The 18,850-nt window shown below is 38.0% G+C and overlaps 1 protein-coding gene across 1 annotated transcript; it reads left to right on the top strand.

Annotated features, from left to right (window-relative positions):
• The first annotated feature begins 1,177 nt into the window (after window positions 1-1,177).
• LOC111267337 (sorting and assembly machinery component 50 homolog A) lies at window positions 1,178-16,915 on the top strand. Its single transcript, XM_022845540.2, has 4 exons — window positions 1,178-1,753; window positions 10,178-10,212; window positions 12,714-13,132; window positions 14,128-16,915. Exons 3-4 carry the CDS (start codon window positions 12,953-12,955, stop codon window positions 15,280-15,282), a joined length of 1,335 nt encoding a protein of 444 aa, XP_022701275.1. The 5' UTR covers window positions 1,178-1,753; window positions 10,178-10,212; window positions 12,714-12,952; the 3' UTR covers window positions 15,283-16,915.
• Window positions 16,916-18,850: the final 1,935 nt, after the last annotated feature.

Raw genomic sequence — 18,850 nt, forward strand, 5'->3', positions numbered from 1 at the left:
TTTACAACCATGAGCTGCGACCGAATCGTTTTTGCAAACGATTAAAATTTCTTAAATCAGTGCTCCGTGCAATTATGTTTACCCAACAAAAAGTAAAAATGCTAGAATATTGACATTGGTTTTATAGAAGTATCACCCGTTGAAGAAAACCTTTACGCATCAAACTTTCAGACAAAAAATCCCATATTAGGAGAGATGGACGCAGAATAAAATGTCGTGCATTATAATATGTCTTGTAATTAAGCCATAGTATCATGGGCGAGTCTTGCTTTCATCAATCTTCACTAATTTTTAGTATGACAAATATGGTACAATAGATATGAATGCATTTGCTGCTATTTATTATATTAAGCTTTCTTTTAAAAAGGCATGTAGATATTTTATCGACTGAAAGGAGTTGGAGACACCGATAATTCGCATGAGTGTATTCTCTCGCTCGCCATCGCTGCCATCGAATATTGAGAACAAGTAGCTCCTTTCCGTCGATACTAAGCTTAAACCTGTTAGCAACCTCTAAAGTTGCCTGTACTGTATATTTCCGGTGCACCTTCGCTCTAAGGTAGCTTTGACATGCATTATTGTTATTACTATTGGAGTTTTTAACGAACAATACCTGTAATGAATAGTGAGAAGTAATTTTTGATTATAATGCTATCGAAAGTAGCTGTCTTCACGCGAATTCCGTCTAAATAGCAGAGTCTTCGCTTCCTTGCAGGTTCTTCTTTGTGCTCGTCGTTGCAGTCGTCTATTCCCCCTAAAGTACGATTTTTCCTTCTGGCTTGAAGAAGAGCGAACCATAAGCTGTAAATTGAGGGCCAGGCAGCGCTTGCGGTCCGAGAAAACGTTAATTCCCAGTGGTCCGGCCTGTTTGGCGCGCTCAGCGAGAGTGAAAAGCAGAGAGGCAACGTTTTCTGACTGGTCTTCGAAGCTAGCCAGTTCTGAAATAAACCTAGAGAGGTCAGGCGAAACGGGACCTAAGGACGCGACGGGGAGCAGAGAGAAAAAAGGCGGGGAGGCACAGGGGTTAGCAAGATGATGATGGCGATGGTGTGGATAGTCAGAGTGCACAGAAGAGCTCGGTTGCGCGTATTGCGCATGCGCCTCTCCCCCGCCTTCTCTCTCTATTCGGCCTCGCGATGTGTCTCTATGTGCCCATGTCTATATGTGTAAGTGAGCGAGTTCGTATGTGTATCTGTCTGTGTAGATGAGCCTGCGTGGCCTGTAAAGGCCCGCGTGCGCTTGCTTGTGTGTTGTACGCTGAGCCTGCGAGCTTTGCTTTCAATCAGACGCCCTTGGTAGCGAAACAGCAACGGCCGTGTCGGCAGCGAGAGCAGGCCCACGAAGCAGGCAGGCGGCCAAACGACGGGTGGAGCGAACCAGGGTCCAAAGCTAAGCAGCATCAGCAGCAGTTCAGTGGAGCCGAGAGAAGTGAAGCAGGCCAGTGCCAGTGGTGGTCATGTCAAAAGTATTGTTCGTTGGTTGGTACGGTACTCTTTGCCGTGCTGTGCCTGTGTTGTGCTGTGGTAACACCGATTCAAGCAACACGCGCTCTTAGTAGCGATCACATGTAATGTTTACCAGCGGACGACAACGACAGCAAGCGTGACACTGGGACGATCCGATACTGGTTTACATAGCACTGGGTGCCCTATGAATGTATAGCAGGTGTAGTGATTAGCAGATGGACTCATACTGCTCCACAACTGGCGGCGCTGACGGGTACGTTAGCAAGAATAGCTACAAGCTGTGAAAGGTTAGTGTTATTCTGTAGCAACATTAGCAGGAGTAGCATTGGTATGAGATGATTTGTCGCAACATTCGGCGATCATCGCATCCTAGTTTTCCCAGTTACATCTGCCATACTATACAGTTTGATCCACTGTCAAATCACTGCCTTTTCTAATGGAATACTTCATAGTTGGCTCCAATGACTGACCTATATTCGAGTTATAAACGAACAGCTTTCAGTAGAAGTCCGCCCCGTAAATCAGTCAGTGGACCACACACAGCAAGGTCGTTCAAGGCGGTCCGTTGGTATTATTTTTACACTCATGAACACATCGTGGCTCAGCGGTGGCTTTGTTGTACGGGAAAGGATAATAAGCTTGATAAGGATTGGCCAAAATTATGTTGTGTGCCCGTGCAAGTCGGCCATTGACCACGTACGTGATCAATCAACTCAGTACAACAATGACATACTTCACAGAAATCAGTCCTTATCTTTCATCAATCAAAAAGCAAATCTGAAGAAAATGCTGAGTTAGAGAAAGTTAGAGTAGACGTAGCTTTTGACATATGTGTGCTTTCAATTTTTATCAAATCTTTTACCTACATATATTATATATGCATATGCGGCGTAAGATTCTGGCCATGTCACTATTAAACTGTTACCAGCTATATTTTTTTGACGGTTTAATATACATATATTCGATATTTTATAACAAGTGTTCAGGAGCTGACTTAAACTTTTTGGTAGTCAACGAAGACGCCAATTGTTGAACTGTCAAACGTGAGATGACGCTATAAGAACGTAATAACGTGCCCGTAAATCTAAAAGAAGGATCGAAGTTAATTATAAACGGGTTACTAAAACCGATGATAGTCGGTGTGAAGATGTGCATTATATAATTGTTTCTCCTTGAAACTTTGATTCCTCGACATTTACACAAATTCAACCGTAAATTTAAATCATTCGAGAATTTAAAGTTTTCCAATGCCTATACCGTTAGGGAATACCTTCGATGGCTGGCTTTCAGCAGCACAAAACCACATGTGGGTACGTCTGGATTCGAATCTAACCCTTCACGTGTCCCTAAAATTACCGTTCGCGCACGTTACCCACAACGCTATTACGAAACCAGTCGTTCACACACCTATTCTATAGACCAGATTGAATTTTCGAACGGATTCACAGTGAAGGTTTGTTTATGTATACTGCTAAACCAAGATGTCAACAAAGAGATTCACCCTCACTTAGCGAATTTGCATATGCATAATGCATTTTCTAGCGTTTGAGAGCGTAGGATGTGGTCACTTTCCATCCATCCTTTGACCAACGAGGTGCCTTGGCTACAAAAAAAAATAGTATGTGCCATTACTGTATTTTAATAAACTTTTAAATAAAAAAAAATAAAGCAACAGTTGACGCAGTAGCCCTATTTTTGCTTATAATATGTGATGGACAACAATACAAGCATAGAATGAGCGCTATCGCATGTGGTTTCAAAAAGTCTTATATTATAATGTGAGCTCACACGCATGTGAAATGGTTACCATCAATGGGCTTTTTCATGTCACAGAACTGAACGAACGTACCCAAAGAATTCACCTGCCTCCGTGGCTTAGGGATTTAGAGTTTTTAACCTACACCTACCTTACACCTACTGATGGCTTCGCATTCGGTGAGCCACAAAAATTTAAAAAACATGATACCTCTTTTAAACTCCTATCGAAAAGCGGGTCTTGTGATGTTCCGAAACTTTAAACTCAAATAAATGTTATGAGTTACAATTCTCGAATTTCCTAGGCTTTACTCAGTGACATAAACCCTTGTTGTACTAATATTGTTATATATACAGATCGATAGCTTTCATATTTATGCTCATTTACGTTTGCTAGCAGAGAATATAGAACGTGAAGAATCCATTTCCGTATATACACTTATATATATTTACATATACACATATATAGAAAATTAAGTATGGTGTTGAATATATTTATGCTTTACTTTTAAAATAGAAATTTGCATTCTTATGCCAGCTACTTAAACGAACTCAAAGGACGATTTTGCAGCAATCGAGATTTTGGTAATAAATCCATTCGCGTAGCCTGTAACGCAAGAAGGTATATGGAACGCAAAATATCTTCCTACATCAAATTTTTTTTCTAAATTACAAATTAGGTTCCGTATGCAATCTCCCACAATGTAAATGGAGTAGACTATTATGATGTTGATATTACAATGCAAGTACCGGATGGCAACGCGCCAGATTGAGGCCATGGACTTAAGTGATCGGTAGTCGTGAGCCTAGCACTGAGTTGGTCTCCTATTTGGTTGGTATCATTTAGTACTTGGAGTCGGTGCTAAAAGTTGACGCTTTTTGTGTGTCATGATTCGCCAATGAAGCCGCCAAGGTAAAAAAAATTAACGTAAAGCTTCATATCTATGTGTTCGATTTGATGCTCGATGTTCCAACTCGGTGGAACTAAAAACAAAAGTTCGTAGAGCCACGGATAAATTCAATTTTAGTTAGCTAATTTATATATCAAGCAGGGCCATGTCTGTGGCTCTGCCTTACGATACAAAGTTGCGACCAACTGTCTTATCAAAAAAATTAACACCATATATATATATATATATATGTCGCAGCTGCGTAAGTAAATAACAATACTGTCTCAATTTTTCTTCCAGTGATCAAAAGTGTATCTACGGGATGAAAAATTGCTATGGTAATTACTAATGGGAAACATACGTGTATAAACACGCGCTAGAATAACAAGCGCTACTAACTGGCTGAGTAGAACGTATAGCGGTAATTGTTTAGTTACTTTTCTTCGACCGACAGGGTACTTCTGGCTCATGTATCTGAACAGAAACGGATACGAAGTTGTGCCACAGTCCTTAATAAAAGACAAGCAAGGTTGCGGTGCCGTACACACACGACAATACCTTTGTTGACTCGTTGATAAAAATCACTAACAAATAAAGCAATAAATGTAAATGGATAAATTCTTTCAACCCACTTGATGCGAAGAATATGTCCTCTTATACGTCTTTAAATTGGACAACGTGGTTTTCTCTAGACTCAGAAATAAGCAGAATTAAGCGGACATTATTTTAACCTACTGACATACTAAAGCTCACCTTGCTTACGTTTTCAATATGTTTGAACTCAAGTATGTCTATTTTTTTGAACGTATGCCATGGTGGGATCCAAAAAGGAAATTAATAACTGGTCAATATATTCTACAATGGACTACACATAGACATTATTCTTTTTTTTTACCTTATTTTCTTGTTATTTCTGTTTTAGGTAAATGGGGTAAAAGAAGCACTAAAATAGCCCGCTTTCTTCGCTTGTCTCGGAAGTTGCTAGTTTACGTTTTTATTATCGGGAAACTGTCTTTAAAATAAAAAAGTCACAAACTGCCTTTTGTAGTCATTCCACTATCACGAAAGGGGACCATTTTTATTACATTATTAAAAATTACACAAGAAAGTGTTTTGATTTTTCCAGCTCCATATTACGAACTCTAAAAGTAAGGCTCAAATTGATGAAGCCTTATATTAGTTGCTTCATGGCAAATAAGGATACAAACATATATTGGTTACAAAGTACTTAGCCAGAAATATTTAAGCGAGTCGCTTTTGCCGAAGAAGGGGTAAACAAACACTTCAGAGCATTTTGAAAGACCAATAAAGAGTATTCTATAACCCTTTAATTTGTATTTGAAATAGCGAAACGGCCAGTACATTCGGCCTGATGATTGTCGGGGTTTCTCACCATAAGCTGATGTGTACCTCAGGAAGCATTGAAAGCATATTGCTAGATATGTGAAATAACTAAAGTACTTGGCAAATAGCACAAAACTTTTGTGCGTCTTAAAGGATAATATTGTTTTGCACACACTGAGATTACTCATGTGGTACTTTGTTCCGAGAGTTAACCTACACAAATTAATAACAAAATGGACGCGACTAAAAATCTTGTTGACCGCCGTTCTATATACCACGTGGTGTTATTTTTGCGCTTTTACAATAAAGAGGGTGTGTCATATACCTCTTAACCTATTATTTTACTACTATGATTTCCGTATTCTTAGAATAGAATAAGGACAAAATAATTAGGGCAACAATACGGAAGATGCTCAGCCATCGTGAAATCAAGATCAACAAGGAAATTACTCAACAACTATAAAACTTGAGCTAATTGAAAGTTGAAACTTCCGACAATAAGGTTCGTAACATAATAGTAGTTTTAAATTGATTTTGTCTGATTACAGCCAACTTTCATTTTAGTAAACTCGCTTCGGGCTGTAATTACTGCTATACCTTATATAGTGATAAATTAAGGACAATCGACCTGAGATTAAACAAAAATGAATATCTCAAGCGAACAATTATGAACTAGAATTACATGGCCGCATCGAAAAAAATTAATAAAGTAACACTCGCGTCTTATGAGGTTTTTCGTGTAAGCAACACGTTTCTAAATTTAGCGTTATACTTTATATAGTTGTACACACAAGAAAAGCAATGCAGTGTTTGGTTCAAAGGGCAAAATATTTATGCATATCGTGGCAAAATACCAACTGCACTTCTGTATACGAGCCCAGCAGAAAATTTGGCAACAGAGCTATATATTTTGTAACGGAAAAACAATAACCGATCTTGCAAAAAATCAATTTATTCTTGTTAATGGAATATGTATTTGAAACGCTCTTCGTATTATAGTCAATCTGAAAGGTCGCGTACTAACCAAACGTCATCGTTTCCTATGTATGTTATTTAATGAATGTAACAGAATAGATACTAAAAGCATGTAGTGACTGTGTTCGTAATCTTTGTCTTCACCGACATGAAGCATTTCGAATAAGGTGAATCGCCTTGCTTTTGTATAAAAAGTATAATTACATAAACTGCCTGCAAGTTGCGTGGCGCTCACGCTAACTTGCCACTTTCATTTTCTATTTAGTATAATAACTTGATTTGCCGATGCTTTTCTGTATATTACTGTTCGATAGATGAACATTAGACTAATACGGCTCACAGGGCTACATCAGTTCATCTTCAAGCTATGTCATCCTCACGAACAAAATTTGCATATATTAATAACAAAATTGTACGAAGAATTAGAAGCAAGTTATCGGGTGGCATGACAAACTGCGTCCACGCCAACAGCAGCTCTAAGGACAACGCTTTTTTATTAATAATGACAGCTAAGTAGTGTAGTGATGTTGAAACGCCTAGGATTGCTCACACTAATTATACTCATTCCAATTATAGTCGCGTACTATTTATAGTAATTTGATAAGTATACGTAGCTACAGAACCGATGAAGGTAGTATGGTACACCTCAAGTTCTTCAGACAGATATGCATATTACATATATGTAACTATCAAGATGCTCGACCTATAGCTGTTTCCGATCGGTTGGTGGGTATTATATGCCTATCGGTGACCGGAACCGAAAACGCATGTACCCTGTTAATGTGTTTTCTACGCTCGTTTTACTCAATCACGCAATTGTGTGCAATGTTTAGATTTCAAACCCAATTCTTCCTAATGTTTCTTAAATTCACTACGACATATAGGTGCATTGTTCTACTTGCTTCTCGACCATATTCGAGCCTGGGCACCGATCTTGTCAAGGGGCTTGGTTGTTGCCTAGAGTGGCGTAAGACAACGGGCTTCTCAGACAAAAGTGGTCGGTACAAAAGGACTATTGTTTTGGTGACCCAAAACTTGGATACGGAAGCCAAAGCGTCCGAACTAACGGCGAGTCCTGACGCTTATCGGACAACACGGCTTTGACCCATGAAGCAATTCAGACAAAATTGCGCAGGCCTTATTTGCAATAGTACTCACATTGAAGGGGACTTTGGAAAATAGTTTGAGAGTAAAACCCCAAACGCCTAGAGCAAACTATGTACGACCGCTCTACAGATGGTGCGCTCTACCAACTTGTTTTCTTCCGGGTGGGGTACGCCAGTCTTCGCACATGGCGAACATGGAGACGCATTAAACCCTGCTTGATGCGGTTGGCTCAAAGGTAGCTCGCGTAAACGGCGCTCGTGGCTGCGTAACGTTTCCGAAGTGTAGGTAGGTAACGTTTCTTCCATGATCTTGACTGTGACGCAACAAGCTAGGAAAAGTAAACGAAACAAATGGACTAGTCCATAGATTCCAAAGCGAACGTGAAGGCAAGGTCCGGAAATTGGATCCGCTGGTAAGCATCCGTCAGATCTAAAGTAGCAAATACTTGGGCTGCCTTTAAGGCTTCGACAGCATCATCTATTCGCGGCAAAAGGAAAAGAACTCTTTTCATTACCGCGTTCAGTCTCGGATCGCCTGCACAATAGTGAGTAGAACTATTTTTCCTTACAAAGCACAAGAAGAGCCTAAAGGTCAAAAGAAGCTTCGGTCACGCTCTGGTCAACCATTTGTAGCAGCACCTCTACAGTGCCGTCAGTGCAGGCGCTCTACGGCTACTCGACCCGTTAAAGATGCAGAAGATGTTACCGATCGGAACTGTATGAGCAACAAAAGGTGTTTTGAGTAACATCTTCGGTTTCTCGGACAGATGCGCAGATTCGCTGCAAAACAACTCCATCAGCCGGCTTTGGCTGAGTCCACATAAGCCCTTTCCAGTGCAAGTTCGGGTTGTACACAAGATGGGTGCTTTTGTAGGCCGAGAGTTTTACTTTCCACACACGTGGACATCACGCTGTACAGTGTTACGCATGTACTAATAGGAAATGAGTACGGAGTTCCTTCACCGTTATCTGGGGCTAACCGACCATTACCACCGACCGATCCAAGGGGACCACCTGAGCCATCCTGCCAACAATTTTGTAGGTATTACTCGGTGTACACTAGCGCATACAACTCACACAATCAAGAAAATGATTAGTCAAAACAAAATTATCGCTACAGAGAGTAAGATCCTAAGCCAGGTTGTTAACAACAACAAATAACCTTACCTGGCTCCCACCAACGTTCAACCGATTTCGTCTACTATGTTCAACGGTCCCTATTGAATACTGGCGGATCCAACAGCTTGGGAGAAGCCTGCAGTTTCACATCGGCGCGCTACAAAAATGTGGGTCAGTTATTTGATATTCAGAGAGAGCGAGAGAGAGAGAGGGAGCTGATATCTCCCAAGCGCAAAAGCAACTTCTCTATTTCGAACGTATGATAATCTTACGACTTATGTATAAATTAAGGCAAATATTTCTTTTGTTCAAAGTAAAGCCTAACGGTTTAAGTACGACACAAAGTAAAGCACGAAAAAAACACTAATTATTTGTTTGTCCTAATGTACCGCCAGCTATATTCTGCTCGAGCCTTCAGTTATTTCTGATAGGAGTTCAAGTCGTTTTAATACCTCCTATTGCATGATAATATTACTTTAAACAACGTCACTACACCAAAACAGGTTTAGATTACACTGAATAACGTCAGGTTACTCACGATGCTCGACAAAAGGATCAGTTTAAGGACCTACTAATTACAAAAAAAAAATAGCTCATTGCTTAATGTTTAACTATTCCAGATATAAACCGGATTATTTTATTACATTTTATACACCTTGGATTGGTGCTACACGTGTTTGAGGGTAAACGCGTTAGAGTTTCATCATAGCGCAAACAAACAAGTATTAGTGTAAAGCCAAAGTGCACCGTGGAAAAGCAAACCTAAGCAAAAGGCATACTAGCTTACTGTTTTCAATTCAACTTGTAATATACGTGGGTATACTTGAAATATGGCCCAATGATGAATAAAACCATGGTATAGTTGACAGCATAAACCAGGCGCGTAATAAATGTTTAATATGCTGCGTCAGTAGTGTCGTCTGCTAACAGCGACTCATCGGCTGAGCCCGAAAAAGGCAGGTTTAGGAAATTGGTTGAATTAGTCAGTAAATCTTTTTTGCCATAACCGATAAACTTCGATGAAATTATGATTTTTTCGAAATGTATGCTTTTATTGGATTGAAATCTGCTTTACATTAGAAAAAGGTATAGGGTTTATCGAAATAGAGACAGACTACACGCCATACCTAGCAAGTTCGCGTCATGCCCGCAATGTTGCATCGTTGACTTAGCGTACGGGTAAGGGAGCTAAGAATAAACCACTAGTAATGATTTTCGGAAGATAATACTGATTGACCCGCATCTCCCAAGCCGTGTTCGAAGACGATTACATTAATTAATATATACAGAGCTGTACGACACTCTATCGATGTAATCAAAATTAATCGCCGATCGGTTTCCAGGGCATCAGCTTAAATTCCATCACACAACACTCTCGGCTGGAAACCGAGACAACGTTAGCGTTTGTACATTAGATTCATTGAAAATCAGTTTCACAGAGTTAAGAACTATGTGTCATATTTGCTACCTATGTAGAGGTTCTACTTTCAATGTATTAATTTTATGCTACTCTTGTTTTCAGGGGATGTTGAGGTCACAGGACTCAACAACGAAAAGGTATGAATTAGACCATTGTAATTTAGGTACATCTTTATTTAATAAGCTTTTGTTTAACTTTTTATTCTACAATTTATTCTACTGGATAGAACAAAAAATTACAACCGCTTTAATCATCGTGATCATGGGCATAAAAGTAAGATATTTTAGAAAATGACTAAGGAAAAGCCAAGGAATTAAAAAAGAAGATAATTTTGTAAATAATAATTGTATTATTAACTGATCTAAAATAAGCGATCGTAAGGGCAGACAGAGTCAACCATACGTTTCCGTAAAGACTAAAATGAATGTAGACATATATTTACGTATCCGTTTAGGCCTATGCAGATACAAGTGTTTTTCAGCTTAGTATAATGAAAGTTTGAATTGAGTTAAATTAAGTCGAAGGAGTACTGGCAACGTGTTAATTGTGCAATAAGACCAGTATGATAAAGATGTCTTATACATACGCTCGTTTGACTTCTTATCCACTAAAAAAGTACTTTACGTTTTTAAAGTACAAACAAGGCTTCGTGCACTGTACATTGAAGCACAAAGGTGGCACTTGGGAAGCGTTCATACCATTAAAATGCAGTAGTTAAACTTCAAAAAGAATGCAGAGCTCACCGGGTCATCAAAGGACGACACTTGTTTTTCTGTACAGCGGGTTGCCAAAAAATACACGATTCTAACGATACACTGTTCGTGATGATATCACTAGATAACTTGAAAAATTCAAATTTGGCGGGCGCCAAATTTTAGTTAACTTTTCTTGCATAGCAGCCGTGCTATTCCCAACTAGATTTTTTCAGCGAACACACGCATATTAACATTAAATAACAAGTATTAAGTAATAAGTGTGATATTAGTATGTGAAAAGAATATAGATAAAACTTGAAGTCATGTTTTACCTCTTGCTCGTAGAACTCTTTATTTGTTGTTTTCAGCTAAAATATTTCGTCGGGGATTACATATATATGTTGCTTTTTTGTTATCGTAACTTGATTATAACGGATATTATTTAACATTACCGTATAGTGTCCATAGATGTTCTTACTATGGTTCAACTTTTGTCTTTGTCTAGTTATGTATATCAAAGTTCTTATAAAAAAGAGATAAACTCATTCTTTTATACCCAGCGCGATCCCAGCGTATGATGTGCCACATAAAAGCATTGTGAGATGACAAAAAGCTACTTATATAAACGCCTTTAGGTGTTGCTGATTATTAAGGGCGTCGAGAGGTTATATTTTTACCTTATATTATATTACACAACTTGTGTGAATAAAGGAAGTCGTATTTCAAAAATTTAGTAAACACGAAGCGATACAGAAAAACGTGGGCCTTTAAAGATGGAGAATGCAATAGGTGGCCCAAAGGCTTCTTTCGCAACCTTAGTGTCCTTAGATTTATATATTCTAAGACAAAAAGTAAGACACGTTTTATTCCAACAGGACTTATTAATTTAATTGTTCTTTGTTTAAGTTTTTGGATATAGATAGAACTGATTTTCAGGACAAATGTGCGATAAGTATAATGCAGCCCGCTAATATCTATTTTTCTTTTTCCTATTAAAGATGTTTAGACAAAGATTAACTAGTTTCGTATGGGACGATCAATTTGCTTACGAAAAGAAGCAAAAGCTATGTTGTAAGGCCGTAATGTATGTCTAAATGCCCTTTCTTTCTGCTACTCTACTGAAAACATGATCTATAAGTGTTTTTCCACGTAGGACCATCATATAGGAAAGAAGACAGAGTAAAGCGATAAAAACAATCCGTCGGTTAACAGGACGAAGAAAGCATAAGCTAATTTTAGAACGTGGTTCCGGCCAATCGTTTTTCAATATATGAAATTCTGAAAAAATGAAACATTTTATTACAAAAAAATTGTAGTAAAATTCTGCGTTCATCTACCACCAAGTAATCCACCACGCGGATTAATAATATACATGAAAGCTATGGGCAACAATTGCATCATGGAATACCAATCAAACGAAACTACTTCGCTCTTGCCCAAAGCTTCTCGTTTGTCTGCATATGCGGATCCTTAATTTTATTTATAAATCTAACCTACAGAAGTTTCAGCGGCAAGTACAAATTTAAACATAGGACGCTGCACTATGCATTTCACAACGATTCTATTCGCTTCTGGAGCGTTAAATCGAAACTGAACGCATTGCGTGTACTAATTATTATCGGATCAGTGAAACAGTGGCTATAGATGTATTTTTTTAAAGCGTAAATGAAATCTAGTTGACTCTTAAGCGGTGCGTATGTACTATTGCCGGGGTATACATACTTTAGCTTGTCTCTCTTCCGCCCCAAACCTTTCGCTCCTTAAGCTTTCGCCGTAGACACATGATTTTTGACCAACGGCTTGCTTTCAGGAATGGCCTGCTTGCTACCATGGTTATAGATGTGTGCGATATTCTTTCAAAATTAGTATTTTAGTGACGATTTTAGCGGCGCTAGTCATTGATTCATAAGCATTTGTTGATACTTATGTTCGCGGCCACAAAGCTGTGTATCGGTCATAACATCGTCGGCTCTCCTCTGCGAGGGAAGCAAACAAATATGGCGCCACTCAGTGCTTTTTGCTGACCTTCTGCCTTCCGAACTGCCGGGTCCGGTTGAAGTGTCTCTGGAGTCAGTATTGGTGCACTCTACCTGTATAATCCGTCTGGACGGTCGAGAAAGACGTTCTAGGTGGACTGATTTAGTAATAGTGAGCGTGCTAAAGGGCGCCCAATACTACAAGCATGGGCACAGGGTATTCAAAGGTTACTCCAGCCAACCCCGTGGAGGGCATGGTCAGTAGTGACGTATCAGGTGTTTCCGCGCGAGTTAATCGGGTTCACATTGATGGAGTGGCTCGAACTAAAAATGACGTTCTTGCTAAAGCTGTTCAAGATCTCATGGATTGCACCGATTTTCAACAGGTATGTAATCTGTATGTCAAATGTACCTGTAGTAAATACTGAAATCCAAGACCACGACGAATCGAATGCAGTTACTGTTAGTGTTAAACAGCCAGATTGTATAGATGGACAATCATAAACAGTTTCTGAAAGAATTCGCTTGCGTTTCTTTTTTTGCTTTTCATTTACAATTGATTTCTCATCTGATTCTTATATAGATTTTGTGTTTAGTCTTTTATTTTAAAATCATTTGGGAGTCTTCCCTGAAATGTATTGTTTGCGTACTTATAGAAGTGCCGTTTGAGATAAAATTGAACAAATTTGTTTCGCTAGGGGTCTGCAATACTCGAAACTCCTCAAAGTGGCGGAAAGTACTATCACATTCCGAAACGTCTTTAGCTTTTCAATGCACGACAGCTATTTTTTTATTGTTTCCAAAAATATATACTTGTTTATATAGTTCAGGTCCTCATTTACCGCAGTTCGGATCATTGTTTATAAACATATATTCTGGAGGTAACTAATGTAGTCTATTGTCGACTGTTTTCTTTTTGTAAACTATATTTAATTTCAAGAGTTCAAGACATGTAATGTCATTGAGTAACATATAATAAGCCCTTTTTTTATTAAATCATCAATAAATCTTTAATATTGGAATGATTAACTCGAGAAAATTTTGCCGAACAGGTCACATATTTACATTAAAAATAATTAAGTGTTTTGTTTGTAGGTAATAGAATAATCTTTATTGGCGTTGCCTACCCATAGTTTTGTGGTACTTATTTTATCATGTGACTTTCTCATTTGCTTTTCTGTTTATTTATTCTTTCTGAATATAATAGTTTAGTAGTGAAAGTTAATCGCGAATATCTAGCAGGATATTCTAACTAAATTTGGCGAAATCATAATATTTACTATAAACGACTATTTTCGGTCAACCTAGCATCATATTTTGTTAATCATGCTTTTTTTAATCATGCTAATAGTCTTATTTCCTTTCTCGATTATTTGTTTAGGTGCTCCTACGATGCTCCGATGTTCTACGGCAACTAGAGATGCTCGATGCATTCAAAAAGATTGCTGTCAATATAGACACGTCAAAAGGCCCTGATGCCGCTCCGAATGAGTACGACGTCACGTTTAAGGTGCAAGAACGAAAGCGAGTCGTTGGCGGTGTCACCACTTTGGTAGACCACAATGAGGGCTCAATGGTTGTTGGTGTCAAGCTACCAAATCTTGCCGGACGCGGAGAAATTCTCCAGGCAGAATATCAATATGGGACAAAACATTTAAGCAGTTTCAATTTAACCGCCAGTAAACCCTTTCTTGGACGGCACAACCCCCGTATTACGGCAACTGTTTACCAACAGGCTGCTGATTTCCCTTGGAATACGTTTAGGGCGTGCAATCGCGGCCTTCTTGCAGGATTTGATTTTGAATCTTTGCAAGGCTTCCATCACACTTTCCGGTGGGAGGGCGTATGGCGAGAACTTAATCCACTCGGTATTACAGTTCCGTTTCCAGTGCGAGAGCAGATGGGTCATTCACTGAAGTCTGCACTTAAACATACCGTTACAGTCGATACAAGGGATAACACTATCTTGCCGACATGTGGTTACTTTGTTCGGTTGAGTCAAGAGTTTGCTGGAGGTAGCTTAGGTGGGAATATTAACTTTATGAAACACGAATTCGAGCACCAGGCTAACTATTCGTTGTTCAATGACCTCGTCTTTCAAGTAGCGTCAAATGCAGGCTATATGACCACTGATGGAAGTCACAATATCTGCGACAAATTCTTTCTTGGGGGCCCACTTGACCTTCGTGGTTTTCAATTTAGGGGTGTAGGTCCTCATGCAGAAGGTTCGAGTCTAGGTGGCACGACCTACTGGTCAGCTGGGGCTCATCTGTATACGCCACTACCATTTAGACGTGGACACGGATTCATTGGAGAGTACCTTCGCTTGCATGGATTTATTACAGGTGGTGCTCTTTGTGAAGAATGGAACACCGAACGCCTGAAGGACCTCAGGGTGTCGACAGGTTTAGGATTAATCCTATCAATGGGACACATGACTCGGATCGAACTTAACTATGTTGTGCCTCTAAAATATCAGCCACAAGACCGAATCAATGGGGGCCTTCAAATTGGCATCGGCATGATGTTCTTGTAATACGGAATCGTTAGGGTGTTGTAGCCAGGTAAATAGCTGTATAGGATAAACAATGTAGAAGGTTTGGGTTAACGAGTTTAGCAAGTTGTAAAAGGTATGAATGCATCAAAAAATTGCAGATTCGTCGGCTTTAGGAACTCGTCTGAAATGAGTTTCACCAAAAAATCATCAGTTAAAATATTTCTACTAGCAAAGATATTTTTCTTTTTCTTGTTTATCGTGAAATTTAGAAAAATTAAATGGGTAGCCAGCTTTTCAAAACCCTATAAATTAATTTGTTCAAAGCTTACATCGAATCGAGGTTTTTTTAATTTACGTATAGCTGGCAGTCTTGGGCACTCAAACAAGTAGTGATTTCGCCGATAGATTAACTTTAGGTTGCAACGTTATAAATGCTGCTGTGACTATAAATTGCTTCGGAGGGCCATATAAACCATTTTGTTTACGATGTCTAGCCAAAGTTGGATCTTCCGGGGCTTAGATTGGAGAGCTTAATAACCGCCAACTCTAAAACTTGACAGAAGATGTGAGAAGAAGCTGTAATCCGCAGCGGTGTATTTTTATTATCCGTGAGTCACATAATATAAAAATCTTACGTCGTGATGTCTTTGCATGGGTAGAGAAAATGATTCGAGAAGTCAATTGTTTCGAAGGGAACTACCATTGTTCTATCGCGGAAAAAATGAGCACTGGATCTAATGCGGGTAGTGTTGTAACTGAACGAACTTAACACGCTCATAATGCTGAAGTATAAACATCATAATATTTTAAGAAAAATAAAAACGCCTACTCCATCTATAGACAATTATGATCTATATGGTGAGCGCCTTGAAATAATCGAAACAGTCATTTACTCTATATTTATGTGTATGCTAAATTATTTGGTTTAGGATAAATAAATTCGTCTTCGTTGGACATCTGTAGTAATGAGAAAAGTAAAGGTAATAGTTTTGTGCTCTGGAGTTTGCCCTGAGTGAAACTTGAACAGTAAATACTACTTGACTACATCAAACGACGATAATATAACTGTCTTGGGCTATGTGAGTAACCCAGATTGATATTTTTTGTTAATAATTACAAGGCTAAAAAACGAAAAATGGGAAGTCCCATTTCTTTATCTAACGGGAAAATAAGAATTTGTCTTGCGCCAGATTGTCTGTTCCTAGTGCTATATGCACGGAAAATTCCAACTCAAGTTATATTAAGAGTTATAATTAGTGGCTACTGTTTCGATTTGCATATGCTCCGAAGGTCTATTATAAAAAGAGGGATATAATTACTGCTATTACGAAATTGCAATAAAAGTGAGGATGAACGGAATGCGAGAAAAGTATGCACACGGGGTGAATGTAGATGCGAAATTTTCTGATTTAGTTTTCTTACGGGCGGCTTAGTGCTAATGTGTTATGAAATAGAATGGGAGGTGGTAGAACAGAGAATGAGAGCAACAAAAAGTTCTAAGGTAAGAAAGAGAAATAAAGTTGTATATTTCTTTACTTTCTCAAGGGTTGCCGCCATTAATAGGTGCAATGAATTAAAAAAAAACCTGTAAAAATGCCAAAACGAAATAAGAAGCAGGCGCAACAAGAATGTAAGAGCGATGGAGGTGCTTAATAAATATTTCTTTCAATGATTTAGGGTGGTACTTATTTTAGTAGTTTTTAAGCTTCCATTGAACCTAAGTAAATGTCTGAAATTTTATGTGAAATGGCCAAGTTCTAGCGAGAAACTAAATGTATCTTAGCCCAGTATCGAATACCACCTAACGTGCTACTAAATTTAGTTGACATGTTAACTGCATTATTACGAAAACGTTTTGAGTTTAAACACAACATACTACTAAATTTTAACACTATATGTACGATCAATATCCATTAAACTGCAGGGAATAGGTGCAATGCTCTTAATTTAGGTTAAAATCAGCTTATAGTAAACAAAGCTTGTAGAATGTGCGTATGTGCCGAGTTAGAATACAATGGCCGAGTTGAACCACGGCTGCCACGCTCTACAAAGAGTTAAAATGTGTTAAGTTTTTTTTTCTATTTAATAAGTATGTCATCTCGTTTGGTGACTTTGACATATATATATATATATATATATATATGCAAGCGGAAACGACATAAGAAATTGCAGACATTTTTAGTAGCAGAACAACAGGCATATCAATCTGAATACTCGAATTATGCTGATCATTTTGTAAATAGGTGATATTCGTGATAGTACCATCGTGGTGAAATTATGGTCGCAAATATCTGGTTCTCGATACAGTTTCAAACTTCAGTTTCCAAGTTTAGACAATCTAACTCTAAAATCTAGTCTGCCTTGATTAAAACATAAAAGCTGAATTATTTAATTTCATATAAATTTTAATTTGGTAAGAATTATTCGGAAAAAGCTGAGTTTTTACCGAGTATTCTCTTTATTGGTGTGTTGAAAGGAGTAATTATGGCGCACGCCTCAGAATTTGAAACACACTTCTGAACTGCTTCTACGTCCGACACAACATCTGGGGTTGTGTACGATGTTCTTAAAAAGCACAAAAGATATTCTTAAACGATTATATTAACCACACTTTTTTCAAGCCAGGAACCCAAAATACGGATTTTATTATAAGAAAAGGTTGCTTTATAGAGTCCTTGTTTTATACAACCAAATGGGATTAAAGGTATTTACTTGTTACTAACATTTTTCAATAGTAAAGGTAATAAGAACATAATTTGGGTGAATAAGGACAACTAAATATTGGGTTGTGTCAGTGCTTTTTTGTAAGTGCCACACGTAAATTTTTTTCCGTAAGCTTTGTATGTCAGTAAAAACTAATACCTTCGTGCATAATAAACTTTGATATTAAGGATAACATATTTTAACGTAAACATCGTTTCCTTAATTTTCTATAAAATAATGTTATACTATAGATTCTAATTATTACACAAATTCATATGCCTAACTATATACAGTGATGGTAAGGCTGATAGAGGCGAGACGCTACAAGGACGACATAATGATACACACCTATGTGCACAAAAATGTGCATTGTAAGTTTGATATTTGTCTAACCAACGCTATAGACCACCCTTAATAGGATTAACTATTCAAGGATTCATCTAAGTTGCTAACCAGCTTAGTAAATATCTATGCTGTTCATTTTCGTTTTTATTTTTTAAAGAGCATTCTATTAAAGTAGAAATCGTTTTTTGAATAATGCGCAATAACACCTGCTTATTTTCATATTTTCATAGTACATATAAGGAAATGTTATCCTAGCAATAGTAACATATTTGTTATTAATAAAATTGGTTTCTGAAGTGGTTTCCGTATTTCATGTATATACTAGATTAGCTAGAAAATAGTAAAACAGCCAGAAAAAAACAATCTAGTAATTATATGTTAATTTTAACTGCGTTCTTATTTTTCATTATATTGCACTCTTTTTACTGGCTGCTTAATACAAAATATGAAATGAGCAGCATATCGTAACCTGTATTCGTCACATATTTCTTTTAAATTGGTCTTCGTTGAATCTAAGGAAATTTAGGAAAAGGAATATCTCAAGTCAGAAAGCATTATC

The sequence above is a fragment of the Varroa jacobsoni genome, unplaced genomic scaffold (assembly GCF_002532875.2).
Source record: "Varroa jacobsoni isolate VJ856 unplaced genomic scaffold, vjacob_1.0 scaffold_1170, whole genome shotgun sequence".
Lineage (NCBI taxonomy): Eukaryota > Metazoa > Arthropoda > Arachnida > Mesostigmata > Varroidae > Varroa > Varroa jacobsoni.